This window comes from Corvus moneduloides, chromosome 21, assembly GCF_009650955.1.
Source record: "Corvus moneduloides isolate bCorMon1 chromosome 21, bCorMon1.pri, whole genome shotgun sequence".
Classification (NCBI taxonomy): Eukaryota; Metazoa; Chordata; class Aves; order Passeriformes; family Corvidae; genus Corvus; species Corvus moneduloides.
The window spans coordinates 4,021,684-4,044,294 of NC_045496.1; the positions used below are offsets into that span (position 1 = coordinate 4,021,684).

The 22,611-nt window shown below is 47.5% G+C and overlaps 1 protein-coding gene and 1 long non-coding RNA gene across 3 annotated transcripts; both read right to left on the minus strand.

Moving 5' to 3' along the window:
* Nucleotides 1–5: 5 nt before the first annotated feature.
* Nucleotides 6–5,417, minus strand: LOC116454480. The gene is made up of 3 exons (XR_004244116.1): nucleotides 5,145–5,417; nucleotides 633–701; nucleotides 6–151 (listed from the first exon to the last, which is right to left on the minus strand). It is a non-coding gene; the product is annotated as an uncharacterized LOC116454480 (long non-coding RNA).
* A 3,527-nt stretch (nucleotides 5,418–8,944) lies between these two features.
* GFI1B (growth factor independent 1B transcriptional repressor) lies at nucleotides 8,945–20,045 on the minus strand. Of its 2 annotated transcripts, XM_032131136.1 has the most exons (7): nucleotides 19,861–20,045; nucleotides 14,774–14,902; nucleotides 13,124–13,270; nucleotides 12,326–12,588; nucleotides 11,914–12,051; nucleotides 11,304–11,469; nucleotides 8,945–10,838 (listed from the first exon to the last, which is right to left on the minus strand). In XM_032131136.1, the coding sequence occupies exons 2-7, from the start codon at nucleotides 14,886–14,888 to the stop codon at nucleotides 10,660–10,662; spliced, it is 1,008 nt and encodes a 335-aa protein (XP_031987027.1). In that variant the 5' UTR covers nucleotides 14,889–14,902; nucleotides 19,861–20,045; the 3' UTR covers nucleotides 8,945–10,659. The 2 variants fall into 2 exon arrangements, with proteins under 2 accessions (XP_031987027.1, XP_031987026.1); XM_032131135.1 differs by lacking the exon at nucleotides 19,861–20,045 and having other exon boundaries at nucleotides 14,774–19,824.
* Between the last annotated feature and the right edge of the window lie 2,566 nt (nucleotides 20,046–22,611).

The window sequence follows — 22,611 nt, forward strand, 5'->3', positions numbered from 1 at the left end:
ATTAGCCAGTAATTATGAAAATGTAGACACCAATTTATCCACGGGATTGGTGCACACTTTCCTCCAGTTCTGGACAGCAGCATCCAGGGGTTTAGTTGAGATTTCTTCATCATCCAAGTTCACAAAGATGGCATTGTGTGAGTGCCAGGCCCTGCTGAGGCAAATCAGGTTCTCAACACAAAACTGGAAATTGTTATATCCCTCTCTAGGAAACAGGGAAGGGATCAGGATTGCACTCTGCCTGTGGCTCACACAGACTTGGGGCTCTCACTGGAACATGGGAAAATGAAGTTTGTGCTCCAGATTTCAGAAGAGAAGGGACTCAACTGAGTGACAAATGGGTTCATTTAGCTTTGGCCCAAGCTCTGTACCAAGGGGCAATGCAAGAGGGAAATGCCATTAGGATTTTTTTTCCTTTAAAAATTGAAGATGAAGGCCAACAGTGAGAAAATGAAAGATGTTTCTTGTGGGAGATCCCCCAGATTGTTCTTCTGGCAAAGCCAGTAAGGGCTAGAGGGCACAGGAACACATGGCTCCAATTCCTGGTAGAAAGCTGGGCTCACTGCATCCCAGGATGTGTGAGGTGTGCCGGGAGGGGCAGTGCTCTTCACCACATCCCCAGGTCCCCTCACCTCAACTGGATTTTTCTGAGGTGGCCACTGCCAGGCAGTTTCTCCCTGTGCCTCTTCTGTTGTGCCAGTCTAGAGGGATAAAACAGAACAAGGCAGCAGCTTCAGCAGGCGAAGGTCTCCAGCCCATCTCCCCCCTGTTCCTGAGCTCTCCCTTTCCCATGGGGATCCAGCCTGTGGGACATCTCTGGCACAGCTGAGCCCTGTGTCCCCCACCGCTGTGGGGTCTTTGAGTCAGGGCTGGTGGCTTGCCTGTGTGTCTGTTACAGTTTCTCTTCTTCCTCCTACTCATCCCAGCAAGGTGGCAGCTGGGTGTGTTCCTTCTGTGAGAGCTCTGGGATGGGGTGGAAACAGAACCAGTCCCAAATACCCAGGAGCTAGCCTCACCCCACGAAACCATAAGCCTGGCTTAGAAGTTGTGATTAATACTAAAAGAACTGTTTTCAGCCTGTAGGGTGCAGCAGTAGCACACTTTAATGGAATCAAAGAACACCAGTTTGGAAGGGATCTCAAGGGATCAGCTGGTCCAACCTCCCTTGGCAAAAGCACAGTCTAGATTAGACAGCCCAGCACCCTGTCCAGCTGATCTGAGAAGTGCCCAGTGTTGGGGAATCCACCCCTTCCCTGGGGAGATTATTCCAATGACTGATCGTTCTCTTTGTGAAAAATTGTCCTCTTGCATCCAGTCGTAATCTCCCCAGGAGTAACTTGTACCCATTACCCCTCATTTTTTTCGTGTGACTCCTCCTAAAAATGGAGTCTCCATCTTCCCTGTAGCCACCCTTAAACATTGGAACATGGTGATAAGTTCTCCCCTTTTCTGATGTGCTGGCACGGGAGTTCTAGAGCACAGCTGAGTACTGTCAGAGCTGAGGGGAGACTCCCGGACCTGTGAAAGCAGGTGGCAGCACAGCACAGCGAAATGCTTTTAAAGGAGACACCCCCAGCACTCTTTATACGACTTACACAGCAACGATATCCCGGGTGAGCTTGAGGGGAAAGCCTCTGGGTTGTGCCGTGGTTCTGTCTTTTGTAGGGAAGAGCAGCAGGCAGTGTAAGTATCTACCCCAAAACCCTGTTCCCTCTGGGAACAGTTTATCCACCCTGTATATATCCACAGCTCCTGAGCTCCTCTTCCTTTTGTGCTTTTTGTATTGCATTTAATCCAGGGGAAGACTGCATCTCTCCCACGGATATTGGAGGACTCACTTGGCAGAGAGATTCCCCAAACATGGCATGAGCTCTCCACAAATTCCAAACACTTATTTTCCCAAAGATTTCATGGCAGTCTTGGAAATCTGGGCTCTGAGTGGAGTGGGACGCCGTTAGGGGAAATATTACATCTCCTAGCTAAGGTCTGGCTGGAGTTTCTTTTTTATTTTCTGTTCCGTAGAGCTGTTACACTCATCCTGTGTTTCACCTCAAGAGTGGCTGCAGCAGGAAACAAAACCTTCATGGAAAAGGGCTATGATATAAAAATATGGTGCAGTGGCCAAAGCTGTCAGGAGTTAAAACATCACTTCCAACTGCCCTCTGCTATGCCTTGGACGCCAAACAACTTTCAGATCGTTTTTTTCAGGAACAGTGATATTCAAAGTGCCTGGCAAGGGGCTTCCAGATTATTGGAAGTCTTAGTTACAGAGAGCAGAAACTCTTCTGAAAATAGTTTGCTTAAGGGAACTGTGTTCTAGTGTAAACCAGAATGGACTTTTCAGTTCTCATCTATACCAGTAAGAATCCCTATCAGCCCTGTGCAATGCCCAGATAGTAGAGGGTAGAATATGCTTCATTTCCTTCCACATTGCGTTCTCTTACTCTTAGCAATGTTTCACAGTGTAAAGTATCAGAACTACAACACTTTTTTTCACATTATTATTGCTCCCCTTCAAAACAGCCTTGTCTTTATTGGGCATTCTCACCCTTGGCTCGTGTAACTTCACCAACTTTTATCTCCCTCCTTGGAGCCACAGCTTTTCCCCGCTCATCTTTGTAATCTGACATTGTGATTTGTTCACTTGTGTGCTTGTTTTTCTCCTCGAAGAAGATTTGCTGACTCATTGGGGAGGAGGCAAGAGCTGTAGAGGCAGCTGGTGTCCAGTGATAAAACCACAGCCACATCCAGCCTTCAGGGTTTGCAGGTGACAACCCTTCAGTTGAAGGCCTGAGCCACATTCCCTTCCAAGCTAAGATTGCTGGGGACTTTGGGATTGAGGATGAGGAGGTGGTACCCCCAAAACAGGAATTATTGTTCCTGATAACCACAAAGTTTGTGTTGTATCTTCTGCAAAATTAATAATGATGCTGCGAGAACTTGCAGGCTGGGGGCTAAATCCTGCTGACTGTTGGATGTTGTGCCCTTTTGAAATCCTTAGGCACTATGAGCTATTCAAATGCAAAGGATCATTAATCTTGCTGAGTTCTCCACCACCACGGTTGTGGCACTGTGCAGCAGGCCCAGGGACACAGCTCTCTGACTTTCCAGCTGTTTCCCTGCATTCCAGGTAACCTGAGAAACCTCAGCTGTCTCATGCACACTCACTCTGAAACCCAAGGTCTTCTGCCCTGACAGCTCTGCCTTTAAGACATGAGAAACTGAATTCTGTGCATATGTCATAAGCATCATACAGAATTCAGAAATAAAGTCTCACCAATAGTACATGGTACTTTTCCTAAGAAAAGAGTTTTAACTTGGGACGTTCTATTTAGCTTTAATGCTTCAAGGAGGTAAGATAAAGAGTTGGTTAACAAACAAGACTGCAAGTCCAGCTGACCTAAGTTCCATCTCTCACCATCCTACTCAAATTTGGGCAAATATTTTAAGGTGAACGATGCAGGTTGGCAGATCTCAATGAAGAGACCTTGCTTTGATGCTTTATGGGGTTTTTGTGGGATTTTTCACAATGCCACTCCAGTGTATTGCTGTGCATGCACAGGAATTTTACCTTGCTCTTATCGGCAGACCTTGAAGCTGTTACAGGCTGGATCTAAACAAGGAGTTGAAGCAGGGATATCTGACTGACACACTGCTTCACCCTGTCCACACTCTCAGGATGGGGCCCTTTCAGGAACAGGAATGCTCTGTCATCTCCAACTTCCCCTTCCTCAACTGAGACAAGAGATAACTTCTATTTTATAAAGAGAAAAAACCAGTGGACTTGACCACTGCTAAAAATCCCACCAAAGCTCCTAATATGGAAGAGCCTGGGGTGTAAGATAAAGACCCATTGCTTTAAAATTCTTCAAGAGGAAGGCAGAATCAATAGGCATGGGTTTGCAAACCCCTCATCCTTCACGAGGAAGCCTTGAATGTCAGAATTGTGTTGGCTGGTGCTGAATGTGGCTGTTGGAGCTTGCTGAGGAGCCCTTGACGCACAGGGGAATTAAATGGCTTAGAGGTTGCTCATGACCTGGAGAACTGTAGATTATGGGCTGGAGCAGAATCAGCTGTGAGAAACTCGGCCTGAGAGTGATGCAGAAACCACAGGGCTGTGACTCAGCTCATGTAACTTTAGATGCCTGCAGGTACTGGGCTCCCTCTCTTTAGGGAGAGAAGTAGGTGCATACAGGGCAGGACTTCAGCCCTGGTTTAGATATGCGCTTTAGGAGCAGAAAAATCTCTTCCTAGGTATGTTTCTTATCAGAAAGGGAGCCTTTGAGTCACCAGCTCACAGCAGAGATCTCCTGACCTACTGCTGAAGGTTTCCTGCCTCATATCCCATGGGGAGCTGGGGATAGCACCTGCACCAAGGCAGCCAAGGATGAGCACATCCTCCCAGCACTGGGGCAGGGCTTGCATCTCTCAGTAAAATCCTCAGGTACAGGCAGGAGCCAAGACACCAGGATGAAGCAAAGGTGGTGGGATGCAGGATGAGGGCTGTCCATATGGTCTGGATGAGCAGTGACCTGATAACAGCATGCTCTGGTGGGCTAAAGAAATGTGTTAAAGCTGCAGGCATGACACTGGTTCATCCTGCACAGCCCAACCTCATCAGGGAAACCAAGCAGAGGATGTGCCCTGCAGGAATCTCTCTGTCATGGCTGAGGTGTATGTACAGGGAGCTTGCACAGGTCCAGCTGAGCTCATCCAAACACAGGAGGGTGTCCCTGGTATGATCTCAGCTGTACTGATTTAGTTATTGCTGCCCTAGGAGAAGATGTGAAGGGATATTTGCTGGCTCATGCTTTTACAGCTCAGATGGGAGTGGTCAGGATTTTCCCCCTTCTATTCACTCAGGGGTTTTTACTATTTTTCAGAGACAGAGCAATTATCTGTGCACCAAACCTTAGTGGCTGGTGCAACTGCGAAGGGGTAGACCCCCCTCCCAACACTTAGGGAAGGCAGCACAGGGTAGAAGTGCTGCTCTGGGCCCTGAACAGGAGCAGCTGGCTCAGTAAGCATCTGAAGTGTTTGTTGTAAATCTGACTCTCCCACTGGGCAATGCTCCTAAGGAAACCTTCCCCGTGCACTCCCTCAGGCCCCTGTGTCCACACTTGCAGCTCCCAGGCTGCACTTACCCGGGTTATTTGCATGGATGAGGGCTGCCTGGGTGGCAGAGGCAAAGGGCTGACAGGCCTTTCCTGCCAATCTGTCTGTTGTTCAGATGAAGTGGTTGGAAAGTGCTCACTCTCCAGTTCCCTCTTTGGCTCAGGCACTCTGATAAGGCCTGGGCTGTCCTATCTTGCCCTGGGAGCTGTTCCTCCTCCCTAACAGGCTCCCTTCCCCTGCTGACAGTTAGCAGCCGGCAGTGCTTGATAAACTTATCAGACCAAAGCTGAGCTCAGTGCATGCTCAGCTCCTCCCCAGCCCCAGATTTCCCCCATTCCTGAGGACTCTTTTCTCTCTGCCTGCCTTGCTAGCTGGTACAGCAAACACAAATCCCCTTTGGGCCCACAAGTCAAAATCAGCCCAAGGACCAGATTGAGAAATGCTCAGATTGAAGCAGCACGTTTAAAGTGAGGGCATTGGGTGGGGTGTTTACAGCATCCATATCGAGCTCTCTCTCTCTCCCTGCAATATTTTTCACCGGTGGAAATGTTCGTGTCTGGTTCATCCTCCCTGTGTTGCTGCTTGCCCTGTTTCTCCGCTGGTTTTGAGTTTAGTGGGTTTAATTCAGGGTCTCACTGTGCCTGCCTGGAGGATTGCTGAGCCAGCTCTGGACTTAGGGTGCTTTGCTGGATTCAGTTCCTATCACTCGTTATTGGTGTCACAGTTGTGCTCGGGCGTTCCAGCCCAGATCAAGGCTCCATTGTGCGTGGTGCTGGATGTGGAAGATAAGGAGGAGCAGTCTCATTCCTGACTATCTTACTGTTGAAATAAACAAGTGAAATGAAGGGAAAAGGGGGAATTATTATCCTCTTACAGATGGGGTGAAGAGCTTCTGAGAGCTTCATAGCATGCTGAACAACTTCAGAAATCCAGCACACAAGTCTTCCCTGAGGTGATGCAGGAAATGTGTGGCAGATCTTAAGTCTCAGTTTTAGAGCTGCAGCCTTAAGATCAGTGTGTGTCCATGGTGACTGTTAGTTTTAAGATGGTGGGTCAAGAATTCTGCAGGGATCTGTGTTTTCTTCTCACCCAGCACAGATTCACTATCCTTGAATAATTTTTGTGTGGCTGTTCTGGGTTGCCTCCTCTGTGTGGATGTGCTATTCCAGAGGAAAAGGGGGGAAAAAAATCTCTGCTTTGTCAGCAGAGTAAGTGTTTAAAAAATGGTTTGTGATGTACTCTTTTTTTATTATCCTGTAGCAGCTTTGCAAGCTGAGCTCCACATCCATTCCCACGTTAGGCCCATAATGGCAGGCAGGAATGTTTTCCCTGTGCAAGGAAATGTGTATGCAGCTATTTCTCGGACAGTGCCCTGGGCCTTCAGGTTTTCCTTTGCGTGCTGTGCTGATGGGCTGGAATTAAACTGCTGGTGTGTCTCCATCCCCTGTGACTGGGGAACAACCTGCCGTGAGGACAAGGGACTCTGCTCCTATCTTTTTTCACTGATGACACTTTCTTGTGATGTGTAAGGTGGGAAGCAACTGGATGCAGCAAATAACTTTAACCAGTAAAACCTGCACCCAACTGGAGTCTAATTCTTCCCTGTCCTTCCTTTCAGTTCGTTTTAGGGCTTCCCTAACAATTACCAACACAAGAAATCTTCAGGATCTTGCCTTCTCCAGGATTCCACTCCGTGAGGTTAATACAACCTGGAGATAAGCTCCAGCCTAACGCTGTGCTAGCTGGGAACACCCCTCAGCTTCCTGCAGGTGTCCCGTGGCTCTGGCCTCATTAGGAAGACAGATTCATCCTCTGTCCAAACTGAAATCCACCCTTAATCATCACCAGCTCTTCTGGGCTGCTGCTCTCAGTGCCTCAGGGCTGTCTGGAAGACACAGAGGCACCTCTCTCCTCCTGACAGATGCCCAGGGTTAGTGCTTTGCATGTCCCTCATTTGCTAAACAAAACAGCCCAGAGACCAGGATTTTTTTCCCCCTAGCAATAAAAGGAAGAAGGTGTGAAGAGGACTGGGGAAGTACAGGATACAGGGCGGGCTCAAAGAGAGGCAAAAACAATCAGCTCTTTCTTCAGCCACAAAGATTAGTTGAGATTTTGCTTTTTGCTATCTGTTTCCTTGACTGACTGACCAGAATGTTTGTGATGCGAGAGGAGGTGGTGGGAAAGGAGTTGTACCTGAGGGATCAGAACTGAGGAGGATTTGCATGTTTGGAGAGCAAGACCAGGTGTGTTTGCAGTTGGTGACAGCCGTGTCCTGGTCCTGACAGGAGCCGAGCATCCTTGGATACCCATGGTGTAGATTCCAAGGATCAGGGCAGCCCTTTGCCTGCTCTTTGGAGCAGGTCTGCCTGTGGCTGATGCTGTGCTGGGAGTGAACAAGGGGCTGCAGGGCTCTGCCTTGTTTTTCCTTTGGGCTGCTGGCATCCACAGGCCTAAAGCAATGCCAGGGCTTGGGCATTAGGTGATCTGAAAGTGGCAACTCAAGAGGAAGAAGCTGTAGTGTTTTAGTGGAAAACACTGCAAGTTAATTCCCTGTCCTCCTCCTCCTCCTTCCTTGGGTCACCTCCTGTCTCTGGCAGTTCTGTCTTGCTGATGCCTTTGCCAGCTGGCCCCCATCCACAGCCTGTGCCTCTGGAGATAGCTCCCTGTGCCCGTGGGAGTGGGTCAGCCTGGATCCCCCATGCTGCTCTGGCCACAGACACGTTCCCCTGAGCTCTGCAGCAGCACTCTGCCTGCAGCCATCCCAGTGTGCTTCCCCACTCACTGCCCATCCAGCCAAAGCTGTCTCTGGATCTCCTGGGATGTGCTCCCCAGGCTCCTCACAAACACCAGGCTAAGGCTGGCACTGCCTCCTTCAGCGTAGCTGCTCTTCAGGATTATCTGGGCTCAGTAACCTGCCCTGGAGTCCTGGGGAAGTAGCAGACAACTGGAGTGATGTGTGCTGCGTCAGGAGGGAGAAGCAGGCTGTAGGAGCACACAGGAGAGAAGGTCCCAGCTGTCCATTGAAGGTTATAGCTCCTCTGTACCTTGGAAACCAAGGATAGGAATGAAAATCTAATGGATACAGCAGCTCTTCTTCATGAGGCTCAGAAGAACCAGCTGTCTGGTTTGGTTTTATGAGTGGTCACAGGCACCCTTGCCAATTGATGTGTGCCAGCACTTGACTCCAAATGGCCAAAATTGGGGAGCTTTACGTGAGTCGGACACACCTGCTGTCCCCAGGGAAGTCTGTGCTGGTGTGTCCATGTGGTTTGGAGCTGGGGGGTTTTGTTCCTGAGCAATCCAGATGCTGACATGCTCTTCGAATATTTCTGTTTGCAGATTAGTGGAGGACAAGGGGAATAACAAACACGGTTTGCATTTTGGGCAATAGTTTTAATAAGCTGCAATGACTTTACCTTGAGCAAGGCTTGTGCATGTGTGGGTGTTCTCATGAATCTGTGGGGCTGGGGAAAGGTTCCATCACAGGTTAGGCACCTTCCCCAGAATGGCTCAGAGAAGGACAGCAGGGATTTAATGGGGGCTCTGGCACTGTCAGTTGGACACAGAGTCCGTGTATCTGCTGTGGCCCTCCTGCTCTGCACAGCTGGCTCTGGCTCTGTGGGGCTCTGCACCAATCTGTCTCCAGGATGAATGTCTCTCTAATGGGAGCCCTTTTCTGCATGTGAATATCCATCTTTATTCCCACTCAAACCATCCTAGACTCTCCCTTCTCCTTTTTCACCCCATCCCCACTGCCTGTGTCCCCAGTCAGGTATGAGCTGTTCTTTAAATGGGTGTTGTGAACATGAAATACACTGTGTTAGCCCACTTACTAAGAAGGAACAGATTTATCAGATAAATCCCAGCAGGCCTGTACATGTCACTGTCTGGTATAGTGCAATAAAAAAATACATTAGAATAAGTATAAATACATATTTACAGTGTACAAGTAAAGCCAGGAGTACAGACTCTGGGTTTGAGCTTCCAGATACATATGAATGACTTACAGCTTAGGCACAGCATAGAAGGGACAAGTACATTTTAGGTCTTAGGAGAATAACTTGCAATTTACACCAGCGGAACTGAGGGCAGTTCTCTCCTGGCCATACATGAATTTTCCATGTGGACCGTTCTGTCTTTGCCCATGATGGCAACTGTCCTTCATAAGCCCTTGGAGTGAAACAGCCACAGCCCATTCCCAGGGTAATTCCCACTGGTGTCATTGTCTGAGGCTGTGTGTTCAGGGATGCAGTTATGGTGTGAGCCATGGGCTGCTACAATGCCCCAATTAACTGAAAACACTTGTCTATGTTATAATAATGTTATAATAATACTTTGTCCTTCCTGTTAAGAACTCAGGGGACTCCACAAACCTGAGTGAATGGCCCACGTCATCAGGAGGGATGGAAAAACAAGAGCTCAGTGCAGTGACTTGCCAAAGGTTATAGAGAGAGAATTTGGCAGAGCTTGGAGGGGAACTGGTTCTTTACTTGCTCCAGTGCTTTGCTTCAACCCTTAGACCTGGCAAAAGGAGGAAATACCACTGCTCTCTTTGTATAATATTTGTGAGGTGCTTGCATGCTCTGCCAACATGTACAGGCTCAGTCACTTCCTCCTTGAGGAGAGTGGCTGGCAAGCAGAACTCTGGCCCTTGACATCGATATCCAGGGCCACTCCTGCCCATGCAGTGACCCAGGATTGCTCAGGACAGCTCGAAGTCGGCATGTCCAGCACGCAGTGAAATATTGTGGGACATACCAGCCCCGATTCCAAGAGCTCTCCCATGGTACCAAGAGATGGGGATTATTAGCTCCTGCCTGGTGCTGTGGTGTGGCTCTTCCTGGAGCCTGCTTGGGATCTCTGCAGCACGGTGTGTCTGAGGAATGTATTTAGAGACCCCTGTTATCAGCTAGGGATAGGAGCTGTTTCTTCAGTATTTTCCTCCCACTCCAAGCTAAAAATACAGCACAGTTAACTTGTCATTTGATCACAGTAAATGCTCTGCTGAAAGAAATTACTTTAGGTGTCTGTTGGCAGAATTTATGGCCTGGGCAAGTCTCTGCAGAAGGCCTGTCCAGGTTGAACACAGCTGACTGAATGCAATCTATTTGCATGCCCTGGGCTTATCTTCCCAACCATCGGAGCAGAACGTGGTTACAGCACCAGCTTGGCACAGATTGTTGCTGCCACCAGCCCAGGAGTCCCCTCCTCCCCGCTGGGCAGCCTGACGAACCGGATTCTGCTCCTGGTGTAAATCCAGAGTAATAGTGACCTTGGAGGAATTCCGCTGGATTTACACTTGAGCAGGTGATGTCAGATCTGGGCTGGTTCCTGCTGCAATCGAAAAGTGAAAGCTCCCACAGGTTTCTTTGGGCTGTGCAAGGCCCTGTGGTGCCAAACACCAAAGCCAATGGCATGACTTGGCCAGTCCCCAGGGGAACATAGGACACCACAGGAGCTTAATGAGGTGGATGGAGGTGCTGGGGACAGTCTTCTTCTCTGGAGCATGAAGCAGGAGCTCCAGCACAGACCTGGAGCCACCCCTCACTTGAGGCTGTGCTGGGTCTCTCGGTGCCTCCGGAGATCCACCTTGCGCTGGAAGCCCTTGGCACAGAGCTCGCAGCTGAAGGGTTTGAAGCCGGTGTGTTTGCGGCTGTGGGTGATCAGGTTGGAGCTCTGGCTGAAGGCTTTGCCACACACCTGGCATTTGTGGGGCTTCTCCCCTGCAGAGCACAGAAAATGGTTTAAAAAATGCTTTAACAGGTGAAGGAAGGGAGGCAGAAATGCATTTTAGCAGAGTCAAACCTGACTGGCTGTGCTTGGGCATCAGGGTGCTGCCAGCCCAGCTCTCCTGGTGATGTGCCTGGATTGTGATCCAGCACCAGAGCCTGGGAAGAACCAGGGACAGTCCTTTCCAGCTGAGTGACCCATTCCCTGCATCCAGGGCTCAGTACAGCCACAACATGCACCAGAGGCTGGTCAATAACCACCTCCTTGTCAGGCAGATGTGCTTCAGCCTCCTGCTGTCTCACCTCACATGGAATAACGACTTTCCAGTGCCTCTGGATACTTATCCCCAGTCCAATACCTCTGTGTCTGGGGACACCTCTGTGTCTGGGGACTGTGTATGTGCATCAGCATGATGGGCTCGAATTTTCATTTTCCTCTTGGAATATTTTGTTTCTCACCTGTGTGGATGTACGTGTGCTTCTTCATGTCCGACTTCTGGTGGAAGCGCTTCCCGCAGTACTGGCAGGGATAGGGCCGTGTGTCCGAGTGGATCAGGAGGTGAGTGGAGAGGGTGGAGGAACGTTTGAATGTCTTCCCGCACATCTTGCACTCAAAGCTTCTTTCCTGTTGGGGAAGGAAAGTCATGGGATGTCTGAGGCTGCAAGACATGTGACAGAGCTTGAAGAGGGATGAGAATTGTAGATTTGATAAGCAAATCTCCTTGGCTCGTGGACTGATAATGCTGGGTGCAGCACAAAGGGAATGCAGGGAGGGTTCATTATGGAAATGGATCACGTCTTGTGATCCAAACTCCTGCACCCTTTAGCAGGAGGTGAGGCACAGAGGAGTGAGTAGCAATGATCCTCCCTTCCCTTCCAAGGAATTCTCAAGGGCAGTCTGAGATTTGTGAGACCAAGAGCTATGACCTGGGGTTTTCAGAGCTCCTGTCCTTGTCACTGTGCTACAGGAAAGGCATCACGTTTGTAATCTAGGAAGTGTCACTTCCTCTGTAAGAGATTAAGCAAGAGCTGAGGTCCAGAGCTGGTTGTCTGGAACCATGCCACCCACCTGGGAGTGAATGTTGGTGTGCTGCTCCAGGCTCACAGCGTGCCCAAAGGTTTTGCCACACACTTCACAAGCAAAAGGACGGGTCCCGCTGTGAGACCTTCGGACATGAACCTCCAGTCCGTGGGGAGTGGAGAACACCTGCAAAATGAAAGGCCAGTGATTTTTTTTTGACATAAGGTGGCTGTGCTTCCATCTCTGTCTTCAATTCCTTCTCTTTTTTTAATTCTCCCCTCTGTGAGAACTCACGTGAACTGCAGCATTCCCAGTGCCTTTGTACTTGTTCTGACTTTGGGCCCCACTCTGAGCCACACACTTTGGTGTGACCCAGTGAAGAATGGGTTTCATACTTCATGTGTGCAATGAAAATCCCTCCAGGCCCTCCCCATGCCAGAGGTTCTCATCCAACACCCACCTTGTTGCACTTCACGCAGTGGAAGGTCTCCATGTCCGAGGAATAATGCAGGCTGTAATCCAGGGGGGGCTCAGTGCTTGGCAGGAGGTGGCTCCCATACAGGCTCACGGGGTGCTCCAGGAGGGCTGACTGCATGCTGGAAGACATCTGCTGGTAGCTGTATGGCACATGGAAAGCATCCCAGGAAAAGCCAGCTTTGTAGAAGGTTGGGGTGCTCGCTGTGTTAGTGCAGTCCTTGATCTGCAGCCCTGGCATGGCCATCTCTGAGTGTGCAAAGGAGAGGGACAAGTGAGTGTCACACCATTGCCTGTAAAAAAGTTCCCCATCTTGTCTGACCTCAGGAGCTGCAGTTGGCAACTTCTCCTTGATTCAAATCCTGATTCCTCAGGTAAAGCTCCTATTACGACTTTGATTTCAATCTGAGGAAATTTTATGGCAAAGAATGCCATGGAAATTTTATGGTTAAGGGAATATTAAGCCCCCTGCTAGCCCTCCTTGACAGGGTGTTGGAACAAGTATCCTGTGGGCACCTGCCTTGACCCACATAGCACAGAGCTGCATTAAGATGGGAAGGCTCATTCATTGAGAATAACAGCATTATCCTTCATTCTTTCTGGTCTAGACCAGAACTGTAAAGGGAAATACAGAATGCTCCTAACTGAGCTCTGCCTGTGACAAGTTTGGCCATTGATGTCAAAATAAGAGCTGTCATTTACTGAAAATGTGGGCCCAGTTTTAGGAGCTCCATAATCAGCTCAGCCCTGACCTCCTTTGCAATTGGGATTTTGGGCGGCCGACCTTGAGCCGAAGGGCCTGGCAGCATCCTGCTCAGGTACTGGACAGGGACACTTTCTTCTTTCAGTTCAGGTGGGTCCTTCTCTTGTCTTGGAACCACACATTCCAGGTCCTGTTTCTTGATGTCCTCCGGTGTCCTGTCTCCTGTGGCTGTAACACAGCAGGGTCACAGTTATGTCACAATGATGTCATTCTTGCTGTTACAAGAAGAGTCTGTTTAGGTGAGTTTTGTACTCATGTGTGAACTCATGCCTGGACACAGCTCATGCTCAACTCCCTGAGGAAGTGCAGAGTCGTGCAATCAGCATTCAAAGTCTGCCCATTGCTGACAAAGGGAAATTCCAAGCAGGGTGAAATTAGGTAAGGTAGAGGGGGGCAGAATGAGATGATAGGATACTTGATACCTGATGTAGTTAGAGAAAATCAACCCTAGAATTACATCTGTAAGAATAATTTCCCTATTTTAAACCATTTCTGTTTGTGTGGGTAACTAACAATCGCTAACTTATTAACCTCCCCACCCGTCTCCTGAGAGAGCTGGGTATTGTTAACCTGCATTTACAGACAGCCAAGCAGGGAAGCAGAGAGGGGAGGCAAGCCCTCAGTGCAAGCCTCGTCTCCTCCTGCCCACACTCCCATTGATCTCTCCATGCTTGTCCCAGCTCTTAAAAGACCCCAACCAACCCTTGTTAAACTTTGTAGTAAAAATCTGAAATGGACAGAGGTCTTACATATGTCTCCTTTCTGCTGGAGATGGGACAGATCTGCTGAAGGACAGTATTTATCTGTTGTCCAAACCTGCCACTGCACCAGAGAGACACAACAAATGCCCGAAGGATGATAGAAGGAATGGAAACTAAAATGTCCCCTCCTTTCTTTTTTATCAAAGTTATCTCAGGGCTAGACTCTAATTTGATAGCCAGGGCTAGAACAAAGGGTAAATTGATCCTAAATTTGAATAAAGAAAATTTGAATGGTGCCTGAAGGAAGAAGATAATACCCTGGCCCTGCCACTGCTTGGATGGCTGTGGGAGAGCGGGAGCAGGGGGAGGACAGCAGGGAGAGGCAGAACTGTGTTGGGTGGTGTTAGCACAGCACACAGCAGCTGGCCCTTCACTGTGAGCGTGCAGGACTCCTCACCAGCAGTGTTGGGGTATCCCCAGTATTTTCTCACTCTGGCTGTAACCTTCCTTGCAAATCCTCAGGAAGAGGTGGTAACACCCTGAGGTAGAGAAGATGCAGTCCAGAGGGAATGTGGGCAGTGAACACAGGAAACTGGAGATGGACGTGGCAGAGTTGTGAGTTTGTAGAACACTGACAACCAAGCGCAAGCTCTTTTCCCAGTTATTAGTGGCCTGAAGTTGGCCATTTTTCCCAAATGTGACCAACTCCACACAGCATCTTATATCTCAAATCTCCCCAGCAACCAAGCAGGAAACAAAAGGAGGATCTAAATTTGGGTTCAGTGGGATGGTGTGGATTTGGTATAGAGAAAGGACACACAGGAAGGGATCAGTTTGCCCTTAGACTGATGCCCCTGTGTGAAAGCCCCCGGATGCTCTTTAGCTCACTCATCCTGCTCCCTTAGCTGCCTACTCAGTTATGGATTTACCTCGGTGTGTTCCTGCAAGCCCAGTGGATGGATTGACTCACCAGGGAAGGGAGAGGTGACCGGACCCCACGTGAGTACTGGCAGGTCATCTTCCACACAGCGGTGCTGGTGATAGGTGTGAGCTTTTTTGCTCTTCACCAAAAAGGAACGTGGCATCTTCCATTCACTTTCTGGGATGAAACACAGACACACAGCAGGTAAACCTCTGTGGCTTGGGGAGTAACTTCCCATTTGTTCAGATTAAGTGCACTCTGTAAAAATCACACTTCACAATCTACCCCAGGCTGAGGCAGAAGATTACAGTGACCTTTATGTTGTAGCTGGAGAAACAGGGACAGGCTTAACCTGAGAGCTGTTACAGACCAAAACTCTCTGTGCCAGACATGTTGGAAGCCAAGATCTGTCTCTCGTAGTCCTGCAGGACAGGCTGCATCTCCGATCTTCTCCTCCCTGAGAGGACACAGTGGCAACCACGGGTTGGAGATCCCCACTGGAGAAAGTCTGAGTGTTTGTGCTGCACCTGGAAGGGCCCAGTCCCAAGCCATGGGCTGGGCTCTACTGTGAAATTATTATATAAACAATAATGATAGAAACAACATCAATAATAGGAGAGAGACAGAGGGAAATCCCTGCAGAATGATGTGTGGAGGATTTCCCTCTTGCTTGAGCAGTTTGAGTTCTGGCTGACAAACAGCAGTGGAGCAGAGGCAGAGCAGGAAGGCTGGGTGAGAAGTCACCTTTTGGGCCCAACTCAAATATTTCAGACCGTTGAAATGGCGGGTGAGGGACAAACATAAAATGCTGAAATTTAATCATACCAAATTCTCTTGCAATGCAAGTGTTATCTTTGCCACCCAGAACCCAGCCCGCCCTGTGCCCGCTCCCTGGGGCTGGTAACTGCTCTTGTGGAGGCAGGGTGGCAGCAGGGACGATGGTGTGTGCAGTAATATCAGCTGGTGCCTTATTTGCATATGTATTTGCATTTTCCCTTGTAATTGTTTAGGATAGTGGCACTAAAAACAAATCTTGCTATATTTCATTTGAAAAGTCAGCACTAAGTCCTGGCTCTCTGTTGACTGGAAACTGTGTTATTAAATTTTGTTCCTTTCTGAGAGCAGTTCAGTTGAACCTAGTTACTTACTAACTAAAGAAAACCCCCCAAAATCCATAAAGTTTGCTCCTGTTAAGCAGGAATGACATGAAATGTCTGTCCAAGGACAGAGCAGTCCTGGAATCCCAAACACACAGGGATGGAAAGGTCTGTTTCCCAGCGTTCAGAAGTGCCTGTACTACCCCTTCATGCTAAATATAATTACAGAGCACAGTGGGGTTTTGTTTAAAGGTTTGAGGGCCACATTTATAGTGGTGCCTAAAGCTGTGGGATTCCCACAGCCAGGTCTGCTGGGGACAGAGGGATTGCCAGGGTGCCCCCAGCCCAGCCACCTTTGGATATGCTGCTGTCTTTTTAAATCTGCTCCAGGATTCCCATTGTTCCACCTATGATTTCAGGGATAACTCTTGTTGGCTCTGACCGTTTTTTCTTCTGAAATGACTCACCTGTTTTTCTTCATCTTTTTCCAAGAAATTTATGTGTAGCTTGAGATGAATAAGAGAAAGCTGAGGCCAAGAGTAGATTTTTAATTTAATTTTAGAAAAAGGACAGAACAGTACTGAGGATGAACCATAAGTAAGCCCTTGAGGGAAGGGGCACTGAAGTACACGGCTGCTTTTTGCTCTCCTGGAACTCTCTAATGAGGTTCATTCAAAGTGTTGTGAAGAGTCTGTGCCCAGTGAAAAGCTGCAGGCACAGAAATAGCTCCAGCTCAGTGCAAACATGGGAGTGCTCTGCAGTGGGTTATAACCCTTCAGCAGCTCTGCTCAACCCATGTCCCTCCCATTCCAGCAGCACTGCTGAGCTCTTGGTCAGTCCCAGCTGAGGTACCTGTGCATGGACCCAACTCTGCCTTATAGACCTGCCCCAGGTTAAAGTGCTGCCTCAAAACCTTCAGACATGGAATTTCCACTCATGTCACAGCGATTTTCCCATGTGGTGGGGCAGGACTGTGTCCACAACAGGAGGTATTCATGCCAGGATTCTTCAGACATCAGATTTCTCTGCCTAAATTAACCAGTTCCTTTCCCTGGGCTTCCTCCACGGTGGAGGAAGAGGCTCTGGCAGTGGGTAACTGGCTGTAGGGTGAGAGCCTGCATCCAGCTGTGCCTGCTGGAACAGCCACTCTCCTTGCCCTCAGGCTAGAGAATCCTGGAGAATCCTGTGCCAGCAGCCGGGCAGCTCAGCCAGGTAAATCAGAGGACTGGAGAAGGGTGGTTTAAGCAATCCAGTTATATGGCAGTGCCCATATGCCAAGTACAGACAGCACTAAGTACAGCCCCTCTCTTCTGGTGGCGGTTGAAAGAAGATGTCCATGAATAAAAAGAATCTTTCTGGATGTGTTTGCCCCAGCCTTTGTAAAAGTCAAATTTGCTCCAGTATCCTGACTGCTGATAAGGGCCACGACTGAGCACAACGATCTTTAATGGACTGAACGTTGCAAAAGGAAGTCACCTTCCCCCACCCCATTTTACAGAAAAAAAAAGGAACTGGGAGCCCAAAGCAGAGTTAATTAACAACTGCACTGGACTGGCTTTGTGATTCACACAACCAGGCTAGAGGAAAGCTACAAGCAGAGATTGTGGGAGGGAAAGTACTGTTTTTCCTCGAAACTCCAGATTATCTGCAGCAAGTGATCAGCTGCTCCTAATGGCTCACTGTATTTCCCAGGAAAAGCAGTGCTATGGACAATGGACCCTGCTACGTTTTAGGGTTATTGAAGCTTCTGGCAGAATTTAACTTCAACCTTTTGCTGAAAATTAAACTTTCTTTTTCTGGAGTCTGTTCCTTTCAGCTCCTGTGGCAGCAGTTTCTACCTGGACTGGTAAGTGCACAAGAGAATTACTGCTTGGGCAGGAGTGCCCATCCAAAATGGAAGTGTTCTGGCATTTTTATTCATTCAATATAGGATATAAACCAGTAGGTGGCTAGAATTGACATTCTTATTTGCTTGCCATTCATGCAGCTTTATAATAATGTTATAATGTGCACTGAGGAAAAGACAGCAGGAGCCAAGGGGAAAAAAGCTGCTCCACTATTTTGGGTACCTCACCTAAGCACCTTAGAAGGGTTTCTTTCACCAGTTATAAATTCCCCAGTCAGATCTGAAAGCAGATCCAGCATTTGCATGTTCAAACTCCAAGTTTCTTCATCCTCAGCGATGCTTTTGGGTGATTTTGCAGAGTATCCCGGGTAAACCTCTAATTCACTGAAACACAGTGAATGGGTCCAGTTTTATTCTTTAGGGGTGGTTTCTGACTCCAGGACCCTCATTTTACTGGATCCTGTGTTCCTCATGAAGCCCTAACTCTCACTTCACTGCACCCCAGCTCTCAGTACCCAAACCCACAGGACTGGTCCTTTGATGTAATTTAGAGGAAATTCATACTCTCAGTGAATTAGGTTATGAAGCCTTCGGTGGGGGCAGTGCTTGCAGGATTGTGTCACGCTGAACCCAATTTGCAGTGAAAGATCCATTCTAAATCTGACTTGCATTTTTCTCTAAATTCAAGTAATTGTGTTTTCAGATTTACAAGGTTAATTGTAGAGACTGAACACTTTCTCTTGCTACACTCAGTGAAACTTTAAGTTTTAACTGGCATTACATTGCTAGTATTCCCCAGTAGTACATTACATCACATTTCAGATAAGTTGATGAGCATACAAAGGTTTAGGCTAAAAAAGGCTCTTTCCTTTCCATTGCTTAACTTATATTTATATATTAATATTGCTTTTTTCTGCCTTTTTTTTCCTCTTTTTTTTTTTCTGGAAAAAGTGAAGCTTCCAAAAATACAGAATAGCTTATCTTTCAAAAGACTGCATTTTTGAAGAGAAAAAAGCGCAAAGTAGAACACGATGTGTCTGTGTTTTAAGAGCCCAAATAAAATAAGATAAAATAAAATAAAAGGTTTTATGGACTCCTGACTCTTCAAATATAAAGTCAAATTTGAAACAATTTCAGCTCTTTATAACAAAATTAATCATGTCTTCACTAGTCCACCCTTGCAAAATCGAATGCACTTGGGGAGAGTAATTTAAACATGACTATTTTAGTGGAAAAACAAACAGGACATTTTTAATTCTTGTGGTAAGACTGGATAAATGGACATTATGGCAAGGGCAGCAAATTATGGTGGAAATTTTGCCCAAGAAGTCGAACAGAAATGCTGGTATAGCTGCAACACCCAGAAAAAAAAAGTATTTAGGCTGTAATTGCAGCATTTGTTCTCTAGAAAGCTCACGTAGCTCTCTGTGATGTTGGGAATGCCACTGGCTTTAGGAAACTTTGCCTTAGGCATCCATGGATGGAATTATGCAGTGCAATCTCCCAAATTCCCTATCTCCTTAATGTACAGATGCACTTTCAAAGTGAACTTGCAAATCATTTGCTTCCCTGCTTAATGTATTGAATCAATCTTGTGATATGAGAAGCGCCTATAAATAGCTAATTCCATATGCTAAAAATTGTTAGATTAATCAGCCTATATTAAAAAAGGATGGAGAAATAATAAAAGATGGATTTGAAGCAAAAATCCTGAATGGGAGAGACCGAATTGTCATCTAGAAAAACTGGCACAGGTGATGGCAGCCGAGGTGTGCTGCTCTCTGAATGGAAAGGTTTGGCCCTATAAAAGAACAATTAAAAGGAAAAACACAGTTTGCCCTCTCCTCAACAGCAAAATAAAAAACTCTACAGCTAGAAACTGCTCCTGCTGATGGAGCTGGCTGGGACAGGTACCTGAAACCATTGTCACATCTCTTCTATTTTTTTTCTATTACCATTTTCACATGTGAAAGTGAAGTACATGTCGTAATTTTAAAAGGTTCAATTCAAATGAGTCAAGTGCACTATTACCATAAAGGAATCCTCAAGACAAGTGGCTTAGGCAGTGGAATACGTTACATATTTGCAAACACAAGCAAAGAAGAGGAAGGAGGAAAAAAGCTTAGAAAAACATATCAGAAAAATGAGAAAACCAATGCAATTAGAAGTGTTTAAAAGAATAAATTAATCACCTGTTTGAGGGACTTTGCTTTACTGGATTTGCCTTGAAATCTCCCCAGACAAGTGAGACGTCGTCTTCTCTCAGGACTCCTCTTCCACTTTCTCACTTGGTCGCAGTCGGCTGAAATAGATACTTCTCCTTTTTTCTCTCTGTTTTTTTCCCCCTGTTCCCCTCCCTGATTTTTCAATCAGATTATTTGTGTCAAAATCTGGCGGTGAAGAAACAGCCAATAAGAGGCAGAGCCCAGAAAGTATTTGCTTATCAAAACTTCCCAGGACTTTGAAAACTTGAAGAGACTTCACGATGCCCAGCTCGAAGCCCTGGGGGCAGCACCCTTCACTTTTGGGGGCAGCTTTGCCTTCTGCAGGAATACTCCTCTGCCCTATTGACAAAGAACATGACACAAGAAATAATGTACTGAGCAGGCATTTGTTGTTTTGCTTTTTCCTTAAAAAAAAAAATAAAATAAAAAAAGCCCTTAAGAAACCTGTATTTTTACACACATTCATCCCCGTATCATATCTCTCACAAACAGACACACCATCTGTCTCACACACACACACACTCACATACTTGGGGCTCATAAACAAAACCACCGAGCACATATGCACAGAATTATTTTATTCCAGAATGGATCTTTTATCTCTCCAATTTCCAAGGAAAAACGAATAAATAGTTGCACGGTATAACCAAAGAAGATGTGTGTTAATCACCCTTCATTTTCCCAGGCATATGTGTGTGCAATCCACACGTATTTTAGGCGTTGCTCTATCTATATGCAGCTGTATATAGGGTATAAATATAGATTTAAGAAAGCTCATTAAGCAAGCTCATTAACAACAGCTTTGCAAAAAGCTCTTCAAGAGCAATAATAAGAATTTGCACTTCTATCGCTTGCTTTCAAAAAAGGTTTGAGAATGGGTTTGTGAATGTGAAATAATTGAGCGTCAAAGGAGTGGCACAGTGGAAGGAGGGAGGACGGAGCAGAGCCAGAGTGCCTGTCCCCAGGTTGTTCGGTAGCACAGCTGGGAACAGGAGCTGGAGAACAGTTTTTTATTTTAGAATCCTTGGGCATCACTCGTATTTGGAGACAAACGAGGAGAGCTGCTGTCCCCAAACACTTGGGAGAGAGAGAAGGGGAGTAAATTCCTCGATTCCACCTATTCTCCAATTATCCCAACCCTCCTGCCCGTGCAGGCACAGTGGCATGAGTTGTGTGTGCCCTCGGATGTCCCCTCCTGTGCTCACAGCTCTCTCTGTCCACGGCAGGAACTGGGAACGCAGAGATGCCTTGCAAGAAGTTTATCATTCCAGAGGTAAATAAGTGTACAGCAGCAGGAAAATGCTTCTGGACATGGAGTTTTCCTGCTCCCTGTGAGCTTCCAAACGCATTTCACTGCTTCCTACAGCTGCATTAACCGAGGGCTCCGTTGGCTCCCTTTTCCTGCTGCAGCTCAGCGTGGCGAACACCAGGAAGCGCCAACCTTTGCTCTGCCCTGGGACCAGCGAGAGGCTGGGGCTTCCCTGGCGAAGCAGACATGGTCCAGGGACACTTGGGGCTGAGAGCCGAGGGATTTTGCATCCGGCCATGGCAGGGCCTGCTGTCCCCAGCGCTCTGCCAGGCCCGGCACGAGTGCCAGCCGTGGCATTGCCCCATGGCACCGGCCGGGCTGTGCAATGGGGTTGATGCAACTCAGAGATAGGAGAGTGGATTTCACCCACATTGAGAAAGATTCAGATTTTGATCTTAACCCATCTGTCATTTACTGAGCATAATTAATTCTTGTTGTTTATAGAAGTGAACAATCCCTTTTCCTGCTCCCTCCTCCCCTCCTTATTTATCTAGCTAGGTTTTGCATGAAAGAAACGTTCCCAAGGCATTGTGCTTAGAAGCTGATTTGCATCCTCTTAAACACAGGCATTTGAGGGATTACATTTCCCGCTACAAAAACAAGCATTGTAACAGAAACCCAAAATGTACATTGTGGCTTCAGGGTTTCATATGAAGACAGTTAACAGGAATTAAACAAAACAGGAAAATGACAAGCTGCTGAAAAGGACTGAGATGTTATTTTATGAAACATTGGAGCTGGCTTCTGCCAGCACCCCTGAGAACAGACTTCCCGTTGATACAAAGTGCAAATGGCTGCAGAATGTTGCTCTTAAACTCCAGACAGTCCAAGTAAGTCAACCACACACACAAAAAAAACCCTAGCAAAGGAGTTGCGTTGAAAACTTTAAGATGCCTTCCAACCCAGGCCTTTCTAAGATTCTACGTTCAGTAAAACCCACCCAGACAGCTGATTTCAGAGGTGTTCCAAGGAGCACTGGGCACAGCCCTGTGCAAAAGGAGGATGACTCCATCTCCAGTGTCAGTAACAGCTGTATCAGCTCCAAGTAGCCACGAGCTCACAAGGCCCAGATGTAAGTGCAGACAAACCCATCCCTGAGCTAATGGCACAGACACTCTCATTTGGGACCTTTCTCACCACACTGGAAGGCCTGAAGGGAGATGGGGACACTGCTGTGGTTTCTCCAGCTCTCGCCCACCCCTTCTCCCTTTATTTTATTTCAGGGATTCCTGTGGAGCAAACAGCTGCAGGATGGGAGTGCAGTTGGCTTGCCTTGTTGTGTTCTACTCTTCCCTGGATTTCTGTCTATGGCTTCTGTTCATCTCTCCACTGAAACCACCATCAGAAGGTGACTTACAGAAGCTGAATTATAAACCCAGAGAGCGGGAGGTGCATTTGGGGCTGGAAGA